The 26,822-nt window shown below is 40.0% G+C and overlaps 1 protein-coding gene across 4 annotated transcripts in view; it reads right to left on the reverse strand.

The window, feature by feature from the left end:
• LOC125889077 (seizure protein 6 homolog) overlaps nt 1–26,822 on the reverse strand; it is a 469,538-nt gene that overhangs the window by 48,668 nt on the left and 394,048 nt on the right. For all 4 annotated transcript variants that reach the window (XR_007449397.1, XM_049576748.1, XM_049576749.1 and 1 more), the window contains one exon: nt 6,904–7,100. Coding sequence is in view for 3 of the 4 variants with exons in the window: in XM_049576748.1 (XP_049432705.1) it covers nt 6,904–7,100 (197 nt within the window). In the remaining variant the exon portion in view is untranslated. The remainder of the gene's footprint in view (nt 1–6,903; nt 7,101–26,822) is intronic.

The following is a 26,822-nucleotide window of genomic DNA, read 5'->3' on the forward strand; positions in this document are numbered from 1 at the left end:
AAAAATATTGCCGGGAGGAAACAGGTTTTGGTGTAACACGCCCACAAAAATATCACCTACAGGACGCGAACCATGGCAGAAAAATGGCTACATCCCCGCAAGATCAAACACCGCAAAAGTTAGTAAAGGACATGTTGAAGGTTGAAAACTGCTACACAACCAGAGGTGGTAGGGCGGGACTTCAGCGGGTGGCTCTTTCCGCCCAATGAGAGTCTGATCTATGCAGTGAACTTCCGCCCACTCAGACTATTTGAACATCCTCTTGAGGGTCGCGGGGGGGCTGGAGCCTATCCCAGCTACATCGGGAGAGAGGCAGGGTACACCCTGGACAGGTCGCCAGACTATCGCAGGGCTGACACATAGAGACAAACAACCATTCACGCTCACATTCACACCTATGGACAATTTAGAGTTATCAATTAACCTAGTCCCCAATCTGCATGTCTTTGGACTGTGGGAGGAAGCCGGAGTGCCCGGAGAGAACCCACGCTGACACGGGGAGAACATGCAAACTCCGCACAGAAGGGCTCCCACGCCCGGGATCGACCCGGCAACCCTCTTGCTGTGAGGCGAGAGTGCTAACCACCACACCACTGTGCCGCCCCCAACAAAATCAGATTTATTTAAATAAATTCATATCCATTCATTAATCTAGTAGGCTAGAGATGGAATGTGGAGTTGGAAAATATATTTATAAACATATTTGTTCCACAATTTTCATTTTTAGAATTGGGAATGTGGAGTTGGAAAATACATTTGTTCAATTTCAATCATTTAGGCTATTTAGAATTGGGGGGGACAATTTGTGTTTTTCAGAAAGGATCTGCACCCACGGCACTATCCTCACTTTAACTGTAAAGGCAGCTTTTACTCTTTCACCCATACACCCATTTGGACTTTATTCACTAAATGAAGACACTACTGCATTAAGCACTGAAAGCTATACTTTGAGTGTTATTTTTATACTGTGATACTCATGTGAACCATTTTTACTGTAATTTATACCTGTTACTAAACTTTCAGTATGTTGCACTGGAAATTCAACTACCTCTCTTCATTTTGCAAACTGGTCTTGTAACAGTTAAGCTCACCTTTTCCTTGATCCACAGCTGTACTGTCACATTATTTAATTTATTAATCACATTGTATTATATATATTCCTGGTGTTGCCCATGGATAATAACATTGTTGAAACTGTTTGTTGATGGTTTTTAATGGTGCATATCTGGTCTAATACTGTGCACTATAATAAAGCAGAAACAAATTGATGGTTTTGCTAGACTTTGTAATTAATTACAACACTATTTCTATATTAGCTTTAATAAAAAGATAAATGATAGAACACATGTTGCAGTCCTTGAACACTGACAAAGAAAGTTATAAGATATTACAGTTTTTGCTTTCTGGTGTATTTTTTCTGACATTTATTATGACACTAAAAAAAAAAAAACACACAAAATGTCCTTCATTACGAGGCATACAGGAAATATGAAATACACCAGATGAGCATTCTGTAGTTCCTGAAAATGCACCCAGAAATAGAAAACTATTTTCACAAATTACCAAGGCATTAAACACTCTTTTTAAAATTGTAATTACTGTAATTTGGAATAAAACTAATGCATGAGCTGTAGCACACTGACATCTTGTCAGTCTCTTTCAAATGAAAAAGGACATGTGATATGAATCACTAAAGCCAACTGCTTTGAAATGAAAATCTAATTGTCAAATCTTCATTACACACAACAGAGTTTGTATGCCTAATGAATACTCAATACACATGTAGCCTATTACAGGAGTCACATTTTGGGTGGGAGGCACGATGAAGATAGTTTCAGTCACTTTCACTATGAAAGCTGCCAGAGACTTGATTGTTTTTAAGAGTTTGCTGTAATTATGTCATTTTTTTAATCAAGTCTTCATTTATTTAAAAGATTCCAAACAAAATCACACCATGGCAATGACTTTAAATGCAGGAAAAATATACTTGGAACTTAACTGTTTAAGGTACGTTGATTTTGAATACAGAAATATTACAGTTACCACTTACAAAAAAGATTAAAAAAAAAATGCTATGAGAATGAAGTATTCTCTTTCATAAACACACTTATGTAAATTGTAACAATCCAACTGAATTAAAATTGGTCCAAAATTCTTTGAGTTTGAATGATTTGTAGCAGCTGGGCTGTTTGTATGACTGCTGCATTCGCACAGAAGATTCAACTGCGATGTGAATCTCCGTAATGAAGTGAACAAAACTCTGTCTGGTTACACCTGGTACCGTGTTTTATTCTCTTTAAAAGTAGAAGTAGCCTATGGTGTCCGACATGTCTGTCCTTTTAAATGAACTTTTGCAAAGTAGTTACTTATTGGAGCTCAGTTTCCTCTACTCTGACACACTTCCACTGATCTGCAGTCAGTCCTGTCGAGTGCTGCTGTGTGCCGGTGTATGCGGATACGGACCAAACCATTGTGAAGGGGGTTGACCGGGGGGAGATTACAATCATTTTAAAGTTATAAATGCATCATGTTGCATATATAATTGGCACAAGTGCTTCCCCACCCGTCGCCCCCTGGGATTTCGGCCTATGGTTAGTAGTTCAGTTCTGTCTTCTCACGATGAGCATCTACTTGCCACCTGGTCCACTGGATCACCTAGAGGAAAGCTTTACACAGACAAATAAATGTGTAAATAAGTACATGTGTCAGGTTACCTCCTTCACAGACTTTTTTACATGAAAATATCACAACCTAAATTTCTTAATGTTCAACAGAGGTCACCACTTTATTTAAGCTTAAAAGAGGTGTCTGTCTGTTGCATTTACACTTATTTTTCATATGTAACAGTTAAATGAAGCTTTGTTATACCATATTCACTTATGTAACACACAATTAAATTCAGTAAGTGTTAAAGACGATGTAAAAACAATTCAGCAGACAAGCTGCAAACATTACATGTCGACATTTCAGCCAACGGCCGACCACAATCAGTTGCCTGCAATAATGCTATGAAAATAACAAAGTTTGGGTTTATGGGCCGTCAAACCTGATGTTAACTTGCTGTATAGCCTCAATAACCAACTCTACCTTAACCAAAGACACAACATTTAGATAGATTAACGTCATTTCTTGAACCACGCTGAACGTTACGTTTTATATTACACACATACACCTTATTGTAATTGCACACAGTCTGCAACATTTTAACGTAATATAACTGATACCTAGTCTAGCATTAACCTTACCTTAACGTTACACTGCCTGTATGGCAAGTGTATCACTTACAAAGCATAACTTTAGCTAACTAACATTAACGTGGTGGAGCTTTATTTTCCAGCCTCACACAGACACCCTTTGTTGAAAGTGTTATCACCCTAAATTCTAGCACGTTTGTATTATGTTTGGACTTTGGTGCATGTTGGTTAGCAGCTAGATAGTGAGATAATGACCTAAGCTAACAAGCCAGAAAAACAATGATACATGCTAATTAGCTCTAACATATAAAGAGAATAATAACAGAATGTCACTTACCGAAAAACTGGAGAAATGGTGTCATGGACGGTCAGGTGGTACAATGATCTGCACAGCAAACCATATAATTTGCCTGATAGTTGTACAAAAAAAATCTCCGACAGGCTCCAGCAAGCCGGCTCCAACACCTCAAAACTCGGCAGAGAGGTGAAGTTGAGTGGCCTGCAGTGAGGCCCAGCTGACAGCCTGTCAATCAAAGTGGCTGCGCCCTTAATTATGCTGAATTTTAAGCGTTAATAACATTCAAATGGGATCGTTATAAAAAAAGTCACAGTTGTCATGAATGATGAAATAAGCCACAGAGATCAAAGCCGTTTTTTTTTTTTTTTTTGTACCTGGCTGTAAACATGTTTACATTAGCTGTAAAGTTGCATTGTTACATGAAAGTCTGCGGGGATTTGCTCTTTTTTGGAGCCAGCCTCAAGTGGCCAGTTGATGAATTGCACTTCTTGGCACTTCCACACTGACTTAACTCGCTTGCTATTTACTGGAGTTTACCAGCCTGTCGCCTCTGCTGCATTTGAAGATGACTGCAAGCATGGCCTTTCTTGGCTTTCAATGTCCAATAGTCCACTGCTAACATTTCATGTCTCATCAATGAAAATGAAACATAGATTTTAGCTCGTCATTGTCTTGTTTTCGTCATGGAGAAAAGGTCGTTGATGAAACATTTTTGTTGTAACATCGGTCAATGCGGTTAACACTGATCTATTAAATTTTCATTTCTCATGTTGGAAACATAGGTCAATGTTGGAAAAAAAAAACCTGGAAGGTTTCTAAAACAGCATGTTATGAAAGACCGCAGAATAAAATGACAGTGATAGATGTCAATAAAAGGCAACTTTTAACCTCACACATCAGCAAACAGACAGAGGGGTCAGAGCCTAGTCTAAGCCAGCCTGTATATATTTAAAATGATGTGCTTGTCAACTGTTCCAACAGCTTCTGATATCCACATCTTTCCAACGTCAGAATTGGGGAGCTCTCAAGTTCTCTTTTTTTCATTCTTCACACAGCTATAAAATAGAGCTACTGTAACCATACACATACAGTATACACACCACTATGATGTGTATGCATTTATGTTTAAGGGTGCTAAGGGTGCTAGTATTAACTTTACTATGACCTGAATTCTGACACTGTGCTCAAAGCCCAGCTGTTGGTATATCTCTCAGGATCATCATTTTGGATTAATGACCAGAGATTTTACCAAGTTTCTGTCATGGTAGTCAACTTTTGTCTAGATCAGCCCAAGATCACACAGTGTATGGGGGCCCTAATGTGTAAAACTGTCAATTTTTGTATTAAGAATAAGAATAAGAAATTTATGTTCTTTTAGTAGGTTTTCCAATTGGCATCTGCTTGGTTAGGGAGCGTCAACCCAATTCCAAAAAACAAACAAACAAAAAAAGTTCATATGGTACATTTTGACAAACCATGGATACATCACATTTGTATATTATTTTGTTGCAGATGCTTTGAAACTTTACCTTTCTTAACAACTCTGTGATGAGGGTATGCTTGGGTTTATGCACAAAAATTACGGGGTTATGGTTAAGAAAAGATTATGTTTTGCCTTAAAACACCCAAATTTGGTGGCACAAATGCCTGTGGAAAAGCAGGGATGGGTCGGTGAAATACACCTAGGCTTGTTGGCTCAGGTGCTGCTGTGAAACGCTGCGATGTGCTACTAAAAACACCCAGGTTCTGTGCCACTGGTGTGGTGGAAATGCTGCGAAGGGTTGCCAAAAATCAACTGATGTTGGTTTTGAATTGTGGTCTGCAGCTTAGCAGGTGTCATACACACATAAGCTACAACAGTTAGCTTATGTGTGTGTTACATCACTTCAGAAATGTTGATTTGATATGTATGAATTGTGTAAATGTAGTTTGCAGAAATGTATAATGTGCTTATTTTGTTCTGGTGACTGGGCTGCGAGCATACATACCACACCAAGATACATTTTTGATTAGAGCTTGAAACCAAGAAGTGGCTTCTTGGGCAATATTTTTCCAGCAATTCAAATGAGCTCTTCTGTGGGCTAACTGTAACCTGTAAGGCCTGTTGGCTTTGCCTTGCTCATTCCCAGAGACACTGCAGCAGGGTCAGGCTTTCTGTTTAGGAGTCTAATTGGACAAACACACCAAAGTAATTGCACTTGGGCACTACAATAGCAACATGCGCCCAGTTGCCCATATTGCTGTGCTGTGTTTACATTCCACCAATGAGATTCATGAAAAAACTGTTATAAAATCTTTCCCTCCCTTTATTCCTCTTTGTCGATCATCTGTATTCCGTAGCCTTTCCTTCCCTCTGAATTCATTAACTCCTATCAGATCTTGTGTGCTGGCTATGGCATGGTGCTGATGGAGAGGCCCTGCCAACACCAGGGACAGCTTCTTATTGCTTCCATTTTTAGGCCCCATAAATGCAAAAAATGCAAAAACAAATTCCATGTTCCTCTCATTCATTTTGTCTAACTTCCCTTTTTTTTTTACTGCTTTACTGTTGCTTTGCTACCTTTTCTCCTTCCATCCATCAGTCCTCTGTGTATCTCTCTAACTTCTCCGTAGCTGAGTACCAATGTAGAATTCACTGATGCATTGCTTCATTCATTCATTCATTCATTCATTCATCTTCTAACCGCTTCATCCTCTTGAGGGTCACGGGGGGGCTGGAGCCTATCCCAGCTGACACTGGGCGAGAGGCAGGGTACACCCTGGACAGGTCGCCATACTATCGCAGGGCTGACACATAGAGACAGACAACCATTCACGCTCACATTCACACCTACGGACAATTTAGAGTTATCAATTAACCTAGTCCCCAATCTGCATGTCTTTGGACTGTGGGAGGAAGCCGGAGTGCCCGGAGAGAACCCACCCTGACACGGGGAGAACATGCAAACTCCGCACAGAAGGGCTCCCACACCCTGGAGCGAACCTGCAACCCTCTTGCTGTGAGGCGACAGTGCTAACCACCATACCACCGTGCCGCCCTGATGCATTGCTTATTCATCAAAAAACAGTACACTCTATTTATATTACACATTAAAAATATAGTCCAACATTCTGGAAATATACTTTACCGAGAGATGGACAAATAACATACAGAGCTTAGGTCAGGATATGGGTAGCCTAGCTTAGCATAAGGGCTGTATTACGCTTGTAATATTAAAATAGGGCCTTACAAAGTCAGTGCCTTAAACCCCTAAATACTGAATAATTGACATGAAATTATTCAAATGCAAAGATGCTAAATATAACCAAAACTGTGCATATTGACAGTGGCAGAGCTCTGTGACGAATGAGCTCTGAAGTTTAAATCTCTATGTGGTTGAGTTTTCTCTGAGCACTGGTTCCATGGCTTACCAAAGAAGTGGACTATAAAGCCGTTCCCATAGCCGTAGACGTTGGTGGCAGGGTCAGACTGGAACTGAATGGTGACGTCTGCAGTGGAGGTATAGAGCTTAAATCGGGACTTTGATCCTCCATACTGACCCAGGACTTTAGCTGTAAGGTCATCTCCATCATAGAAGGTCAACAGGTCATTCTTCCCGATGTTCAACCTGAAACAGGAGACACATACAGATTTAAATCTCTTTAGATCCTCATCCAGCTTTAGAACTGTTTTAGTGATATTTCAGCATGTACTGATACAGAAATCGCCAAATACCACTGCACTTGGTCAGTGATTTTGGCATCAGACACAGACGCCAAAAGCTACCTTTTGCGGTGGTGTGATACGCAGTCAATTAAATGAAAGGCACCTGTCGTGGCGGTATGATAGACCGCCAGACAGCATCAGTTTGAAACACTGCTGTTAACAGACTTTGACTTGGAAGCCTGGTGTTTGCTACCTATATGAATGTTGAGCTAAACCATAATGTTTTTTTTCCTAAACTTAACCACTTGGTTTTGTTGCACAAGGAAATAAATGTAAATACGAGGTGGTTTACGGATGTTGTAGGTTTATTTTGAAAAGACTGAACGCATCTAATGAGCAGAAACTGTACTTTTCCTGTGAAAACGAATTTGTATTTTGAAAGGACACAATGCATTTAACAAGCGTAAATTGACACGTCGTTTCAGAATATCAACAACAAGTGCAGGAGAATACTTGGCGCATAATTTGTACACATAACGACACTGACAAAATTGTAATATCTGACAAGTTGGGATGTGAACACCGTGGATATTTAGGTTTCTCTTTATAGTATTTTTTATGCTCATAAACAACAGTTGCACTTCATTTCCTGCTCTCTCTGCTCTCTTTGGCCTCACCTTAAACTCTCTCTTGCAGTGAATGACAAGGTTGCAAACTACAGGTCAGACACCACCTCTGTACACAGAGTACACACACATACATAACTCTCGCCCATGAGACACACCTGACAGAGTACTATATTAATAGTACACCTCACAATGTGTTCTTGCATTTTTAAAATGACCATAATTGCTCAAAGAGGGCCGTGATAACTCCAGGTCAGACTGAGGTTACTTATTACTGAGAAAGACTATTACATCATTGACGAGGGGCAGCATGGTTCCCATTTCCTCGCTCTTGAGGACACCACTGACAGGATAATAATGTGACTATCGACAAGGTGAGATCTTGTAGTTCACATCATTTTATATTTATGGAAAACTATGGTGTTTTTCAACCTGGCTTTTATTATTATATTTTTGTCCATTATGACAGTGGTCATAATAACATCTTGCTAACAGCTCTGTTGTAGAGATTATGGAAACATGGAAACCAGCAAGCACAACTTCGGGGGGGCTTTTAACAAAAACCTGCTGCTTTCCAAAAAAACGTAAGTACAATGGAAATGATCATAAACATTTCTGTTTCAGTTGACCGAAATGTGTGATAAACACTCAAAGCTTGATGTTAACTTAGAGCTGAGCAGAGCTTTCAACTGGCACAGAAGAATGTTTTGTGGAAATCCCTTGTAACAAATTAAGCAGCAAATGTAGAGCCATAGCTGTTCCTTTTATCAACTAGTGCCAGTCAATAAAAACTGCACTGTGGTGTCATATCTATTTTTGTACATCAAAACTAATGGAGTAAAGGTCAGACCATCTTCTCACATTTTCTATTACAGCACTAGCATGCACACAAACTAAATTAAACAGCCTCACAGTAACAAACTGATGTACGCAGACAGGACACGGCAGGTAAATCAGCTGACCAGCGCGTGAATACAGAATACTCTAGGATACAGTTTGAACAGCTACACGAATTTCAAGGGGAACTACTTTCTATGTTTACTTTGAGTTAGACTAAACAACAGTTGTAGTTGTTGTAGTAGTTCGGTAATTTATGATTTAATTTCCAAAGTTGGGGAACTAATGAGAGGGGCCAAAATATACTGACTTTTCAGGGACCTGGGCCCTTATCGTAGTAGACTTGACCCCAAAGTCCTGCCCGTTTGATTGGTGTGAACACTGTGCACCAAACCAGGGTATGGTGCACAGATCGGTTCCCAAGTCCACTTAAAAGGTGGTCTCTGGTACGGTTAATATGTACTGCAGTACAATATGCATAAAAATATTAGATGGCAGCACAGGCCACTATAGACAGACCCAGATGTGGCTTTGTTGCCTACTTCAGCCTGCCCAACACCAGCGGCTCATCCTCTGCTCTTGGCCGGAGGGGCAATTGTACTTGGGCACTGTGTGAATCAATCTTACCTAAAATGAAAACACTCTCAGTCCCCTGTCATGCTTCAAAAAGGGAACAAAATAAAAATAAAACAAAAAGGATTGTTCCAATGTTAAGGATCCTTTAATTTTATCAAGGACTAAGTCCTTCCTTCAGAGATTTTTCAAAGATGCATGGGTGTATCCTTAGCAGGCATGAAGTACCCACAATTCTTTGCGCACTATTTGCCGGAATTGAAGGTGGGGAAATTTTAAGCACATCTGGGCACTCGCTAGCCTGTTCCAAGGAAGCATCCTTGCCTTTGAGAAGCACTAACTTTCTCCTCATCTCCATGCCTTCTCTTACAAAAAAAGAAGTTTATTTAACTATGCTACTAATATACCTCTTTTACACAAATAAAAATTGAGAATATACTTTTATGTTTACTTTTTTATGTACTTATCAAGAGATATAGGGGAGACTGGGGTAAGTTGAGCCAAAGGATAAGTTGAGCCACCCCTTGTTGCTAGGAAACCATAAATAAAATTGAGCATGTGACCAAATATTTAGGAGGAAGGCATCATTTCATGGATTCTGTGAAGGTAAGAACCACATGGGTTAAGTGGTTAGAGATTTATGTCCAAAAAAGCATTTTTCACTCATGAAAGTGAATTTAGTCTGTCATAAGTTTCATGGGGATTGTATTTAGACCGGGGCGGCACGGTGGTGTGGTGGTTAGCACTCTCGCCTCACAGCAAGAGGGTTGCCGGTTCGATCCCGGGCGTGGGAGCCCCTCTGTGCGGAGTTTGCATGTTCTCCCCGTGTCAGCGTGGGTTCTCTCCGGGCACTCCAGCTTCCTCCCACAGTCCAAAGACATGCAGATTGGGGACTAGGTTAATTGATAACTCTAAATTGTCCGTAGGTGTGAATGGTTGTCTGTCTCTATGTGTCAGCCCTGCGATAGTCTGGCGACCTGTCCAGGGATAGGCTCCAGCCCCCCCCCCGCGACCCTCAAGAGGATGAAGCGGTTAGAAGATGAATGAATGAATGTATTTAGACCAAAATAGATCATTTTTAATTTGTTTTATACATCAATTGTGGTATCTATTAACTACAAAATGAGGTAGTACAGCTAGCATGAAAGTGCACCATTTTAGCTGTGGGGGCTAATAAAGTAAATATGGTAGCTATGGGGTAAGTTGAGCAATTTGAACAGGGGTAAGGTGAGCCGTAAGTTTCTGAGAAGAGGCAAAGCTGGATATGGTAAAAGATGAGGGATTCTTCCCAAGAAGCGATGTAATCGCAAAACTCCCCAAACCTCAGAGTCCCAGCAGTTTGTTTTCCCCTGCAACCTGGACAGGTGGGATATTGAGTAAAGGGGCAGGTGAGATATGGATGGAAGGAGGGAGGGGGTGGATGGAACGAGAGTAAGATGGAGGGAGGAGTTTAGAGAGGATGAAGGAGGCCCTCCTGTCAGCAAGGACACCAAACTAGGATTCACGTTTACGGATTTAGTTCAGTGTTTTCTTTCCAAAAACACAGCTGTTAAGGTTCTCTTCCTAAGCGCCCTTTAAGGCATTCTCAGGCCTATGTTAAAATGTTTTGAAGTTGTTATATGCAATAATAATTAAAAAAAAAGATTTGTACCTGTTGAATTGTGTATTATAAATAAAAATACACATGGATTTGAAGAAGCATCTTATTTAATTCAGTACAGACATGTATAACTGGAATATCTTAAACCCCCCCCCCCCTCAACTTACCCCACTCCTGTGCTCAACTTACCACAGACACAGGGTAAGTTGTGCCACGAGACCACTTTTTTTGGACGTGCTATATTATCAAAACAGTTATGTTTACACTCATTCTGTTTGTTTGTAGCAATGCACAACCTTCTGAAATATATGCACATATATTAGTTAGCAACAAAACTATAATAGCCTTGATGTAGTGATCCTGAATATGAAAAGTGGCTCATCTTACCCCGGTCTCCCCTACTCACCAAGTGCATACTAATGAAATTAAATGATTCATACTGACAAGTATAAAAAAGTCTGAGTATATTTGCCTTATCCTTGTATCTAATCTTTTGATTAAGATATACTTAAGAGACGTATTATTAAGTATTCTTGCCTAATACAGAAAGTTTAAGTATCCCAGATAGAAAGGTGACTGATTCAATGTTGAAATTCCATCAGTCATTGTTTTTAAATATTCAAGGCTAAATAATATGGAATCAATGCTGATAACTCTTTGCTTTTACAATGTTAAAATGACAACACTGAATTCGTATAGATTTTTGGTTGGAAGCATTGCCCACTGACAAGTGGGGTTTAGTATTGCCATGTCAGTCTACCTGTCCCCAAGGGTGTAAGTAGTTTTAAATTCTTACCAGTACTATTACCAAGACCTCCATTGCTTCATATCCACTCCTTGCTTCATGCATTTTTAAAAAGCAAAGTCAAAAACCAGACAAACAAATAAATAAAAACATTTCAATATTCTACTGTATCCGTATGGAGTAGAAAGAAATTAGAAACACTTGACAACATGTATAGTAAAATATTTGTTTTAATGTTTAAGGTGCTGGCATGAAACCTTAATGAACACTTAAACCCATGCATGTCATTTTTTTTCCTCTTTTCCTCTTTACCTATTTTTCATTGTAAAAAACATTGATCAACATCTGCAATAAACTCGATAAACTATTTAAATGTTTACTATTTAAATACCTGACAGCGTTTGAGCCAGCCACAAGAATGTGTGGAATTTCGTTGGTTTCATGTATTGTTTGTCCTGTCCCGGTGCAAACGGCGTTTTTTGACGTCCGTGTTCCAGTTGTGGAAATCAAACGTCCCAGTACAATAAATCAAACGCACCCTAACCGCTGTGTTTCAGAAGTATGCCGCATTCGTTTGGCAATCCAGGCCGGTCATTCCTTGTCGGATTTATATGACCGTATGACACATCTGATGTGAAAATATTCCATTGCAACAGTCCAGAAAACATGGCGGCGCGTCGTAAGTTTGTTTTTGTTTGCATGGTTGCTGAGCAACGGAGACTTTGCACAGACTTTTTTTTTCCAATACAAATCAGCAGTGGAAATAGAAATGCCATTGCAAAGTACTTGTATGATTTTTACAACACAAACGCTTAATAAACAGCATATACGAGGACAAATTGAGGACTAATAAGTTTGTTTACCATTCACAATGTGCACAGCCATCTTCATTGTGACGTCAATTCTACCGACTCGGTCTACCTGGACCTTGCCCGAGTTTGATGACGAGACCTCCAGGTAGAACGGGTGTTCTTTTGTACTGTACCTTTCCGGACCGGAAACCGTATCAATCCCGGTTCCGGCTACCAATAGAATGCAGCAGTAGACGCGCATGAGCAGTCACGTACTGCTGAGAGTGAAATACCTGATCATTAGCTCACACGCAGATTGTTCAAGCTGTTCTCTGTGTTGTTGAAATATAACATATAACATAACATGGAGTATATCTGCTTATTATACTACTGATTTTAATTGGGATATTTTTTGATGAACTGAATGACATTTAACGGAGTGTTGCACGTCTTGAAGGCTGGGCTCATAGGAGACCACCGGACTCTTTCCCAGGGGAGGGGCTGGGGGAGAGAGGGGGATGTCCGGAGTCCGGACAAAGCTCCTCACGGAGCACGGACTGTTCAGAAGCAATTCGGAATGAGTTAAAAGCAATTAATAAACAGACAAAGCGGTGTTTAAAGCTGCATATATTGCTAGCAGATTTATTTTCTGGCCTAAAGCGTGGCCATGACTGGTTCTGAATGTGGGCTTTAGCAGGAAGCCGCTCTCTCCTCTTCCTGGTACTGCACACCGCCACTGAATCTTTAAGTGGTACGCTGTACCAGACCGTACCAGCTTACTTTCACCCCTGCCTCAACATACCTCCAAATCTACTGGGAGCATATCCGTGCAATATCTCTGCTCACAGGACAGACCAGGTTGTCTAAATTGTAAAACTTTTAATTTTAACACCAAATATGTTCTTAATCCTGAATTTGTCTTGTGAAATTTTTTATGTGTAGTCCACTGGTTGTGTACGTATACATTAACTTCAAGTCTACTTAGAATATATTTAAAGGTAGGCTATATTTCAGGTGTCAAAAATAATACTTAAATAGTGACCTAGTATTATACTTAGAAGTTGAAAAAATAGATAAAATTCACTTAAAGAAAACTTGCAAGTATACAGAAGAAATCTAGAAGAAATCTAAAGCAAATAGTCATAAAATCATCCTAATATGTCACAGACACTAAGGAATAATGTTCATATAACATACTGATCTCACCGACAACAATAGTACAGCCAGAATATTTGCATTTAAAAAAATATTTTACGGTCCGCAAATCATGTTTATGTTTTGAATTTGTGTTTTGGCCTGTTGCGCCACCCACCGCCGTCTACCAGTCACACAGTCAGTAGAGTCTCAGCATCAGTTACAGTTACGACTGAGCTACAGCAGCACGGCAAGCAGCATTAGCAGTGTCCCGGTACATAGCATTAGCAGCCGGCTCCTCCTCAGCTGTATCCCGGCAGCAGCGTTAGCAGCAGAGAAGCTGGACTTGCTCGAATGTTCCGCTGGAAAACCGAAGGTCGCGGACACGGCGACACAGCCCTGCCACGGCAGCCGCCCATGGGCAAACAAATCAGTCTCCAGCGTGCCGCTGTCCAGCAACCTCAAATCTGTAGGGGAGGGGGGACGGACACGACTCGCGGCAGTATTTTGAATTTGCGTGCAGTAACTGTTTTGGCCACATTCTTACATACAGCGCCTTTAAAGTGTACTATAAAAATTAAAAAGTGGGCTCAAAGTATATAACTGGTAAACTAACAATACACGGGATGAGCTAATAACAGTTTGTTACAGATTTAACTACCAAACAGTATATAATAAAGTTGGAATGATCTAAAAACTTCTTCCACCACAGGGAGTCTCCAAGGCCCACTGAGATGCTGCTGATGACATTACCAATTTATTTCTGGTTTGGTTTTTATAGCTCCACTCAGGCTGAGTGGTTCTCTCCCTGACGAGAAGCCAACCTTTATGTGGGAAATCAGTAGAATGCCCAGTTATGAATAATCCTGGGACATTGGCTGGTCTTTTTTTTTTTTGAAGCTACAATTTAATTCTTCTTGAACCTAATGATGCAAGTTCACGTCTCCTGTATCTCTCAAACAGAGGTGTTTAGTAAAATCTTATTTTGACCATTAGTCACGATATAAAAACATGAGAATAGTGTTGACAAAAACTGAATTTCCCTTTAATATTTATAGAAAGTTCTTAAACATCTGAGATGTTATTTCCTGCCTGATTCAGGCTGATGAGGAGTACAACAATCCTGATGTTGACAGTGATTAGTGTAGACATTTCTGTCTATTAGATGAGTGAATCAACATCATGCTGAATAACCACCCTGTCACAGTTTAACTATCAAAGGGCAAGTACTTGTGCTGATTTGACCATAGCCTGTAAAGCTGGAAGTCTTACAAACCTCAAAGCTGTTTAAAAATGTCACCTGGGGCTGAGCTATCTCTTTGTAGAGAGAAGATTTAGAGCATGGAAGAAATGGCTTAGCCAGAATAAAGAAGTGACATGCTCTTTGCTGTCGCTAATTAATCACCAGTGGCTCCTGATAAAACTCATTAGCCAGCCTGAGATTGAGCTATTAATCACTATGGGAATGCTGGAAAATCAAAGGTTCAAGAGGCGTGGATTGAATTGACACATGCAAAGCCTGACAGAGGATGAAATGTTTATTTTTGCCATTTTTTTCTGTTCTTTTTTTTTTTTTTTTTTTTTTTTACAAAAATTGAAATGACAGGAATATGAGGTTGTGATCAGATGAGAACTGGAGTGAGGAGTGTTTGTCTTTCCACAGGCAGAACCATTTGTCTTCTGTCAGCTGTAGATGCATATTAAGCCACACACACACACACACACACACACACACACACACACACACACATGCACACACACACACACTAGTTCTTGTATTCCTACTTTTGAAAGGACTTTCCGTCGGCAATCAGCTTGAACTTTCTTGGCTGCATATAAACCAGTCATGTCCAACTGGATCTCTGGGAGCTGCAAAGCTACCCTCAAGTGGTCCCAGCAGGTGTGAAATGACACTTCAAGCATTACCAACATTCTCGTTGGTGATGAAATATACCAATGTGTTGTGATCATGTTAGATATTCACACATTAAAAAAACAACTTTTTTTTGACAGAAGCATGCAGATTCAAATTAATAAGTTTTTAATGCATACTGGACACAATTTTAGTAGCTTAGTAATCTGACTGTATTGCCTTTTCTGTCTTTGTCATTAATTTATCCATGTACGTACCAACATTTCCTGCTGCCTATCTGTCAGCTCTGCGCTCAATTTATATCTATTTTGCAAGTTTAGATGGTGTTTATGTGGTTAGTGTTAGCTGATGGTGATGTGTGGCTGCAAGTCACTCATCAGTCTGTAAACTCTTCTTTTGCCAACTTCTAGCAAGCTAGCTGCTACCTGCTAGGTCAAGGTTTTCAAATGTAAACATCAGTAAACAGATGGAGAAGATGGGCACCAGCTGAACTAGCGACCTGCTAGCCACCACACGGGTGTTGAAAATAAACTGAACGACCTCCTTGCTGCATTAGTTTCCAGCAGGATATCAGGAACTGTAATATCCTTTGATTCACCAAAACTTAGCTAAATCCTAGACAGCATCATTCAACCAAGTGACTCTTTTTCTACATGCTGATCTGACAGAGCAGAAAACTCTGGGACAGAAGGACAGGAAGCGTGTGCTTTACGGTGTGTTGGTGGGAATGAGAGGTTCTGTCCTGCTGTGGATCACTTTGTGGGGTCGGGGTGTGTGGACAGTTACATCACTCCCAGAACCATTTGAAAGCATTTATAAAGCAACAGCCAACAATGTATGAAGATATCAAAAAGGGATATATTACCAACACATTCTCACTATGACCTCATCACATACTGACATTTAGTAATGGACTTTCCACATCAATATATGATGTGCAAGGTACCCTGGGTTTTAGTTGTTGATGTTCTGGGACTCCGTGTAAATTTCAGCCTGTTACATGCATTGTCTGTTTTGAAAATACACTTCTGTTTTCACTGGAAATATACAGATGGATACAGTCTCCTTCAAAATTAATGTATTGTCAGAACAATGCAGCAAATTGATGTTGTTTTCCTTCAACAAGTGCACATGGTTACGTTTAGCCAACGCATGCATGTGGTTGGGGTTAGGCAACAAAAGCATGTGTTTGGGTTTAAAAAAAAAGGGTTTGGCTTTCCAATTATATGAGAGGCGAACACCGGCCTCCAGGGTGAAAGTTGGTGGCTGATGGACCCATCCATCACCCCTCCCGCCTGCCTGGACTTTTGCCCTCTTAACTTGCGTTGTTGTGCTGTAGCGTTTCCCCCGACACTGCTGGGTGCCATAACACAATAATGGCAACTGGCAGTGTATCATGCCAATGTGAAAGGAAGGCTTTTTTTGGCAGTGTTTGACTCCGGAAGTGACTGACAAAGCACTGGTTTTCGATGGGACCAGGTTGAAACTGCAGTGCACAAGTTAAAGGAGCTGATGGGATCACATTTGACTGGAGTTGTATCTTGTATAATTCCATTTGACAAATAAAATGATTGAATGATTCATTGTTTGATTCATCCTGACATTGAACATGTTACTGTAGCCAGTTTCTAATTAGGTGATCGGAACCAATCAGAACCAGTGAGTGAAGAAAATCTGGTGTTATTCTGTATTTTTCTTATTATTGACCCAAATCCCACCAAAACCAACAATGTGTTTCATTATTTTATTACTTCCATACTTTAATGTGACACTCAGTTCCAATCCCACTGATTCCCACTGAAGATGTAAATCCTTAAAAATGGGTCACAAATATAATCTAATTAAAAAAGGCTCAGTAATTTTCTGACACAGCTGCACACTGCAGTTTCTAGCAAACACTACTCAAACAGGAGGAAATGGTGCGTTTGCTGGGGACTATTTTCAGCAGTGGATTACTCCACATTTGGTGCTCTAGTGAGTATTTGGGGCAGCAGAATGGTGAGCGGAACTGAAAAAACTACACTGTGTGTGTTCATGCAATGAAGGAACATGTCACCCAGTGCAACAGTTTGGCTTATTGATGCGTTTGATTGATGCGCTCTATGGCACAGAGGATCAAGATATATCAGGCTTTAGACAATAGGTTGCGAATTATTCTAAAAAATATTATTCCTGTTGGTTACCTTATAACAGCCTGTTCAGTTGTGTCATTCAGTCGGTTTTTGTGGCCATTTATTTTTCATTTTTGTGGCTGGATAACAAGCTGATTAGATGTCGGAGGATGACATTTTTAATCCCTCCTTCAAAGCTCTGATTGGTTGACTGTTTTTCAAACCAGAGGAAAACAGCTGGCCTGAAGCACGTCACCAGGGGCACGTTCAAAACAGTGTGAAAACAGTCTGCAACATTTTGCTGTCAGAGGTGTTACTCAATCAGCAGCAACATGTATATAAACCAAATTCTAGAAGATCTTTACTTATTGTGGGAGCATTTTTAAAAATAAAAATAAAATCACTTTTGTTTTGGCAATGTACTGGTAAAGTAAATAACATTGATAATCTGGTTACAATGCAATCTTCTGCCGGGAAGACTTTTCCTGGCATTCATGTGGATTGACATGCATTTTTTGCAGGTCTATTTTTTGCATGTTGATTTTTCTATGTGTTATCTATACTATGTCAGACATCTCTGACAGGAGGTCATTGTTTTCCTCCTTTTTCTCTGGGCCTGTAACGTATCATTGCATCATGTGACCATGTCATGTGTGCATTTAAGATGGCGGCACCCTTTGTCTAAAAAAAAGTCTGATGAAAAGCCTGACGCTCGAAACATTACTTACCTGAATAAATTTCGACTGAGCATTGGAGCCCTGCAGCGTGCGAGCCGTTTGATTTCTCTGTTGTTTGCATCGTTATCGGCTCAACACCTGCCCTTCTTCCGGTTTGGATGTGCGTGTGTTTTTCTTTGACATGCAACCCCCAAATACCATGGCAGACTAAGTATACCCACTAGTGGCAACGACACTCCTTAATGGCAGTGGCCCCCCACAATGGGACAATGCACCCTGACACACCATAAAAAACTGTTCAAGAATGGCCAAAGAACATGACAAAGACTTCAAGGTGTTGACCTGGCCTCCATATTTCTCAGATCCCAATGTGATCAAACATCTATGAGGTGTGGTGGTATAAGTAGGTAGATAGATAGATAGATAGATAGATAGATAGATAGATAGATAGATAGTACTTTATTGATCCCAAACTGGGAAAATCTTGTGTTACTGCAGCAAGTAATCAAACAGTATGTGGACATTAGAATATAGAAATATAATACAAGAAATATACAGGAATAAAACAAAAAAAAAAGAAAATTGCAGTAGTAAAAAGGATAAAATTATATATACAACACAGTGAGAAGTGAGGTAGAGGTTGTAAAAAAAGTGCAAAAATAGCTACAAGTGTGCAATTGGTTATTATCAGCAGTGCAAACAAATGGTTGTAGTAATGGTTGTAACTATTAAGCTATAGAGGAGAGACTCTAGAGAGCTGTGAGTGCTCTCTGTCAGATAGAGGTGAGGTGTTACATAGTGTTATGGCTTGGGGGAAGAATGATTTCCTGTATCTGTCCTTGTGACAGCAAAGCTGTATCAGTCTGTTGGAGAAAGAGTTCTGCTGTCTGTCCAGTATGTGGTGAAGAGGGTGGTCAGGATTATCCATGATGGATAACAGTTTGTTCAATGTCCTCCTTTCCATCACTGCTTCAAATGAGTCCAGTTTGTATACAGTCTCTTTCAAAATAAACACACAACAATGGTACAACACTATAAATTGTTTTTTTTCCTTCAACAACAAATGCACATGGTTATGTGTTGCCAACACATGCACCTGGTTGGGTTTAGGCAACAAAAACAAGTGGTTGGGTTAAGGGAGAAATTACAGGGTTTTGCCTTACATTCATACGGGAAGCAAATACCAACCTCTGCGTGAAAGTCGGTGGTTGTTGGACCCATCCATCACCCCTCCCGCTCTACTAGCACTTCTGCCCCCTTAATTTACATTGGTGTCGCACTATGTTTACCCCTGATATTGCCGGGTACCAGGAAAAAATAAAAGTGACTGGCTGCGCATCATGCCAACGTTAACGGATGCCTTTTTTTGTTGCAGTCTGATGCCAGAAGTCACTGTCCAAGCGCCGTATTTGCTTGAACTATTTGTCAGGTTTCCTCAGGCCACTCAGACTTTGTGGTGAGACATGGTGCATGGTCCTGCTTTGGGGGGCACTGCCATCGAAGAGTGCAGTTGCCTTGAGGGGACTTGGTCTGCAGCAGGGTTTGGGTGGGTGGTGCGTGTTTAAACACAGTTTAAACACAATACTAACCTTAAATATGACCCTTCTATAACTCACATCACGAGAGGTGAGACCTTGAAAAGTGGACAATGTCTACAGCTGGTCCTCACAGGCATAGTAAAATGAGCTTGCCATCTTCTAAACTCATTGTGTTCCATGTTTATTTGATTGCTAACGGATAAAGCCTCTCACCTGCTCAGAGAGCGAGGCAGATTGAGAAATATTGTCGGCTGGCATCAAATTTGTTGTGATTAAGCTAAACAAGGCTTTGTGCGGCTCTGCAGTGCATCTGTAGAGAAAAATCAATCACAGCCTCCATTCCCTGACACTAATTTGATTTAGTTCAATTTGAAAAAAACAGGGCTGAGTTTGGCCTGGCCCCCGGGACCAGCTGCCAACACATTTTACCCCAACTATTCACTTTATGATGTGCTATTTCCCTCTCTCCAAAAGTCTGAACTCCTGGAAGAGAATGTTTGGAGCTTTTCTGGCTGGCTTTGCAAAGCTTTCCTCAGTATCTGACTCTCTTACAGGACACGAAGAAAAAAACAGCCCATTCTTATTTCAAAATCATTAAAAACCACTGCTTTGTCAGTAATTTTGGTGTCAGACACCTGGCGCCAAAAGCCACCTTTCTTGATGGTACAATATGCCATCAGGTGTTATTAGTTTGTAATACAGCCACACATAACCTTTAGCAGTGTTATAATATGCCACCAGTCAGCTGGACGGCACCTGTCGCAGCAGTATGATACACCATTAGACACCTGGACAGTGTCGGATTGGAACTCTGCTGGTAATTATGTAATACAAGGAGCTTGGCAGGAGGGGTGGTGGATAGGTCCAACAGACTCCAGACTTTCTCTCTGTAGCCTGGCTTTTGCTTCCCGCATGAATATAGAGCAAAACCATGATGTTTTTTTCTGATCCTAACCATGTGCTTTTGTTGACATTCCGGCATTGGTAGCAATATCCCAGAACATCAATAGCAGACACAGGAGAAAACCTAATGCATATGTAGACTATAAAACAACAAAGCAGTGACATGTGACAACTAGGGATAACAACTTGTTGCAAAATCCTGCCAATTTCACTTTTTCTTTTTCATAAGCCTTTAAGATGAAACTTGCTTAAGTCTATAATACAATATCTATTAGCCTATTGATATTCTGAAGTTTTTAACAAAGTAACTGATATCAGCTGTTTTTAGCCAGCTAAAGCCCCGTTTCCAACAAATGTTTTCGGTATGGTACATTTGGAAACAAAAGTACCTTTCCGACATGGTATCTAGACCCTAGCATTTCCACTGCGTTTCTTGTCCACAGAACGAGGCTGCTGGCTGACATTTTCAAAACAAAATAGAACAGGCTGCAGTGAGAGTCTCTCTCCATGGGATATTTAAAAATAGTGGGTTTGTGCATTTAGTCCTTCTCAGGCAAGCTCAGGGGTTTAGTGTTGCCGTAGGAGTGTCACATAACCCGACCGAAATTAACATATATAAATGCTTGAAGGTCCACTCATTACTAAAAGTGTATGACATATAAAAAGTTAAGTAATTGTCAAAGTTGTCATATGGAATATTTAAGGTGTGTTGATTGAACCACGTCATAATCGTATGCATTGAGTAACATTACAAGTTAAAGTTCCACCTTAAAAGACCCCGGCACTCAGCCCAGTGAATGAAGTTACTTTTTCTCCAGCTCCAGCTGCTGCAAAAGGCAGCAAAACATCATTTCATTTTATTTTTACAATTTACTAATAAAATTCTTCACAGTATGAACTGTGGTTACATGAGCCTCAAAACCAGCCACTGCCTTGAGCAGAGTGACCATCCACTATTGACCAATCATTGGACAGCAGTGTTCACAGCTCCACCTTTTAGTACCAGATCTGTGTGCTAGGTACCCCAACAGAAGACATACAAAAAATGGTAACTGTATGGAACGGTTCCATTGGTACCATCCACAACTTTTCATAGTGGAAACGAAAAAAAAAAAAAAGTGTACCGAACTGAGCTGAACCGTAATGTACTGCTTGATGGAAACAGGGCTTAATAGGACTCTATTGTACAGAAGGTACTAAACTGGAACTACGTAAATTAGAGTTTTGTCCTTGAAAATTGTCTTTATCTCAGCTTTTCAGATACGACCTGGGAAACTGGGGTTTTGTGATTAAGGCTTAAAGTTATGCATAATGAAGGACGGGCCACTTTGAGTGGCAGGCTGTCTGCCGATACTGTCCTCATAGCTCCTCCATAGCTCCACCCTCTCATCGAAATATGGTCACTTCTGGTTTCAAAAATATAAAACTGCAATGGCTGAAATGCCAAACTTGAGGTTTCAAAACAGCAGCCCACAAACCAATGGATGATGTCAAGATAGACGCGTCAATTATTTTCACAGTCTATGGTTTTGGCAAGTAAAGTTACTGTGGTTAGGTTTGGGAAAAGAAACAGTTTCAAACACCAGTCTCCTGGGGAAAGTTTTGTGTTTTGTGATCCATCCATCCCTTCCCCACACTTGCCACATTACAGGACCGCTTCCTTCTTTACTTGTGTCAGCGAATTGATCATGTGTAGCAGCCTACCTAAATACGTGGGTTATACATGCATTACATACATGCGTATAGGAAAACATACAAACCGTGCTGACGGTTTGTTCAATGTCTGAATCAACACTGAATCCCAAATTGCTCCTGATGGCTATTCCATCAGTGTGAGAGTGTGTTAAAACTGAGTAGCAGGTGGCACCTTGTATGGTAGCCTCAGCCACCATTATATGAATGTGGTGGTGGAATGGTGTGTGAATGGGTAAATGTGACTCGTAGTGTAAAGAGCGCTTTGAGTGGTCGGATGGCTGGAAAGGCGCAGTACAAATGCAGGTCCATTTACCATTTACTTGAAACACCCTGCTGCTTTAGTTAACCCTATGTGCCCGAACGACACATAGTGCGTCCAAATTCACACCTGTTCTTCTCTATTGATTTTCTCCGCAACCGTGTGTCATAGCGAGAAGCCACGCATATCACGTGAAACGAATTGTAGCTTTCCGACAAGGCCTTGTCGGTAGTCCAATGTTTTCACAGCGAAAAAGAATGATAAAGTTACACTAAAATTATGTATAACAGAGCTTTCATACAGCTTTGCACACACATTACTCTTGGATGGATTACTCGCGAATGCAGGCTCGCACAGAAATGCCACCCATATGACATGAAAGTGCAGAAGCAGAGCTTTCCAGTGATACCACACACATCATTGTGCTGTCATCCCATCAGGCTATAAATCCAGATCAAACGTCTACAAAATAAAAACCTGACGAATTTCTTTACAACCCATTATCCAGATCTTGGTATCAGTCACTTCATATAGTGAGGAATATCCTATCTTACCACGTCTTAGGCTTGCGTGTGTTTCTCCCTGTCTATCCACATTTGTAGTCCGACTTTCAAGATGCAAATATCTCCATATTGTCCAGTTGACACTCCATCAAACTTTGTATGACAAGACCAGCCACTTCACCTTTGCGCACCCAGACAACTGAGGCCTAATTATGCATGCTGACAGGGCCGTAGTCACCATATACATTGAGGGGGACATGTGCCCCCCCCCCCCCATGCCCAAAATGCCCCCCCAATATATAACTGAAACTGAAAAACAACAACAAACTTTGTTTACTGCAAACAAAGTGGCAAATATTATCTTGGAGGACATCATTGCACTTGGTTGACTATTTTTCTATGATCTTAGATGTAAATGGGTCAGTGACAAATAAGGGTTGGCAAGATGAGCAATTCAGAAATATTTTCAAAAATAGTTTTCAAAGCATGCATCAGATTTGTTAAAATGTACATTCTGTATTTTTGTTGGTTTTATGTCATTTGAAATGACATTTTTTATGAAAAGTAAGACTGAATGCTCCTGAAAATGTCAAATGGTGTAACCACGAAAGAATGATAAATATTAAATATTTTATCCACCTATAGTAGATTTAAGTGTACTTTAAGTGTAAATCTTCATTTCAAAAGCATTAAATTGAAATAAGATATTTTTGGAGTATTTCTATATTTAAATTTTAATGCATTTTGGCAATACTAAGCAGGACATTTCCTAAAAACATCCCTTTTTTCTAAATAATGCTTGACAAATTATGTAAAATTTGTTAAAAAACACAGTGTTGCACTGCAAAAGTGGATTGCATTTAAATGACACTGGGTTGTGTCAATTGGTGTAACTGGTATTTTTCATAAAAATATGATACACTGCCTGACCATGTTCCTTCTACAGTCAAACACCACTGTTTGGTGAAGGAATTGACACAGAAAATCAAATGTGACAGTCAACGAGGTTAAGTGAACTTGTTTTTTTTCATGTTTCATTTCAGTTCAGAAAAAAGAACATCTGACAACGATGAGCTAATTTCTTCTACTGTAAATTCTTTGCTGAAAAAAACATTTTACAATCATGTTCATTTTAAAATTTAACTTATGTTTTGTATCTTAAGTTCTGATAAGAAAAAGGTCACCTGACAACAACTCATAAGGGTGAACTGGTCTACTATTGTGAATACAGTTGATAAAAATTTAATGAGAGGAAGTTCAGAAAAAGGAACATCTGACAACATTTTTTTTTTTTAATTTCTTCTACTGTACATTCTTTGCTAATAACAATCATTTAATTTTAAAATTTAACTCATGTTTCATGTTTTGTGTTTTAAATTCTGAGAAGGGAATAAGTGACGTCACAACAACAACTCGTAAGGACGTAATTGGCCCTTGCTGCATCATTAGCATTCATTAACATTTATTTACATTAGCACTCTATGACGAGCCACTTTTTCCTTGTTTTTTTTAATTTATTTTTTTTTTTTTATTTGCACACAAGAAAAAGAGTATAGGATGTCAGTAAGAAGAAACAGAATACATACAGTATTGAAACATATAAAAAACGATGACTTAAAAGAGAAAAAAAAAGTGTGTGGGAGGAGCCAAAAGAAAACCCTTAGGGCTTGTCAGGTGGCCCTCCTAGAAACTGGCATCAAATGGGGAAAATTGATTTTATTTATTTAGTTTGATAACTTTAGTTTTCTATAAATGTGTAATACATTAGTAATGAAATAGCAGAAATGTAAATAATTGTATTTCACAGACAGAAATTTTAATGTTTGAGTAACATTTCTACTTTCAATGAATTATTGGATTTTTAGGCATTTTAAAGCTACTGTACAAGATCAAAAAGAGTTTTTTTATAATAATCTTTAATTAGCATCATAAACTACTGATATCTAACAAATTACTATCATAAACTGCTGATATTTGACATGATTGCCTATAACAGAAAGGCTCTTAATAGGAGTCAAATGGTGTAACCGGTTACACCAATGGACACCTGTGTAAGCACATGGCCTTATGCTGTGTTCCCACCAAACGCGAATTCGCAAATTCGCGCGTCAAGATTACATACAAAGTCAATGCAAAGACGCGATTAGACGCGAAATCGCGCCAGACAGCGCAATGGACGCGTCTAGCGCGACGCGATGAATGCGATGGACACGATAGAGGCATCTAGCGCGGCGCGATAGATGCGAAATTCGCGTCCAACACCTCATTGCTCGAGTTGAAAATATTGAACCTTTGAGGCGAATTCGCGTGACACTGTGCCACGAAAGCCAATCAGCGTTGAGATTCTCCCGACGTCACTGGCGTGTCAACAACGTCCAGTTGTTGACACAGCAATAAACTGCGACTCACCGGAGACAGATGGACAGGCGCTCCACAGCTGAAATGGAGCAGCCTGTAGTTGGTCTCCTGCCGGGAGATCCTGTTGCCAACCCTCGCCAACAGGTCCTCAAACTGGGCCCCAGTCAGCCTGAAGTACCGCTGAAAGCGGCTATCATCCAGACGGAGTTCCTGGAGGAGGTGGTGAAACTCGCCGAGCTGGATGCGCTTCTGCAGGATAGGGTGAACCCAAAAACGACGGCGTTTGGCCCTCCGACGCATTTGGGACTTCCAGATCAGGTACAAAACAGCAATGGTGGTTATCTCAGCCGTGGTCGTCAGTGGCTACCCGGAGCTATATGATACTACGTGTCTACTCTACAGAGACCGCAACAAAAAGGAGCAGGCTTGGGTGAAAGTCGCCGAGGAGACTGGTCTACTTGGTAAGTTCTGTAAATGTGTGTCTTTAATTAGTTTGCAGAATGGTTGAACTATGAACATTAGCACTAGCTTAGCTCCAGTTAGCACAGCTGGCTTCCCCGCTACTTGCGCGAATGACGCGATAACGCAAATTAACAAAATGGTCAGGGGTCCAAACTCGGGCATTACGGGCGGCGCATTACGAGCGATTAAATTGCGTTCATTGCGTTTGGTGGGAACACAGCATTAGTCTCAATATTTCAAACATAATTTCTAAAAACGTCAATTTATTAGTAATTTTAAGAGATTCTAACCTTGTCATGCAGCAGTTGTGATCATCAGAGGTCCTTCTCTGTAATACCATTTCCTGTCACATGGTCTTCTTTACAATATTAACAAAACAGCCTCTTAAATGGTGGTTACACCACTTGACGCTTCATATAGTTTATTTGACTTTCGTGATTCCCCAAATTAAATTTCATATTTAGAACAATTGTATTCCATTACCTTTACTGAATATAAAAAAGTAATAATTTAAAGATCATGCCAAACTAGTTGATATGGTGTTTTATTGAGAATTTTAGTGTTTTTAAGCAAGTTTAATAATTTGGTGCAAATTTTTATGGTTACACCATTTAGACATTTTTGCCATTATCCTCTAATATATTCTCTCAAAATGAATTAAAAGCAGAAATTTTATACTGGATCCACACAAAATTAAAATTTGTAAGTTAATCATACATTTATTTTCAAAATTTAACACTTTTAAATTTGACTAAACCATATGAACACAAAAAAAGTAGTATCATGTCATTGACCCAAATATTGCATGTTTCTTTCTGTTGTTTCTTAAAACACATTTTTGACTTGTGAATGAATCAATGGAATTTCTTGCAATAATGAAAAAATACTGGGAATCATGTCCGCCTGGCACAAACCACATGTTTTGGACAGCTGTGAAGTGACAGAATGTCCCACCATCATGGTTCTTATATTGCCAGATTCCAGAGAGTCTCTCCTCTT

The sequence above is a fragment of the Epinephelus fuscoguttatus genome, linkage group LG5, assembly GCF_011397635.1.
Source record: "Epinephelus fuscoguttatus linkage group LG5, E.fuscoguttatus.final_Chr_v1".
Taxonomy (NCBI): Eukaryota; Metazoa; Chordata; class Actinopteri; order Perciformes; family Serranidae; genus Epinephelus; species Epinephelus fuscoguttatus.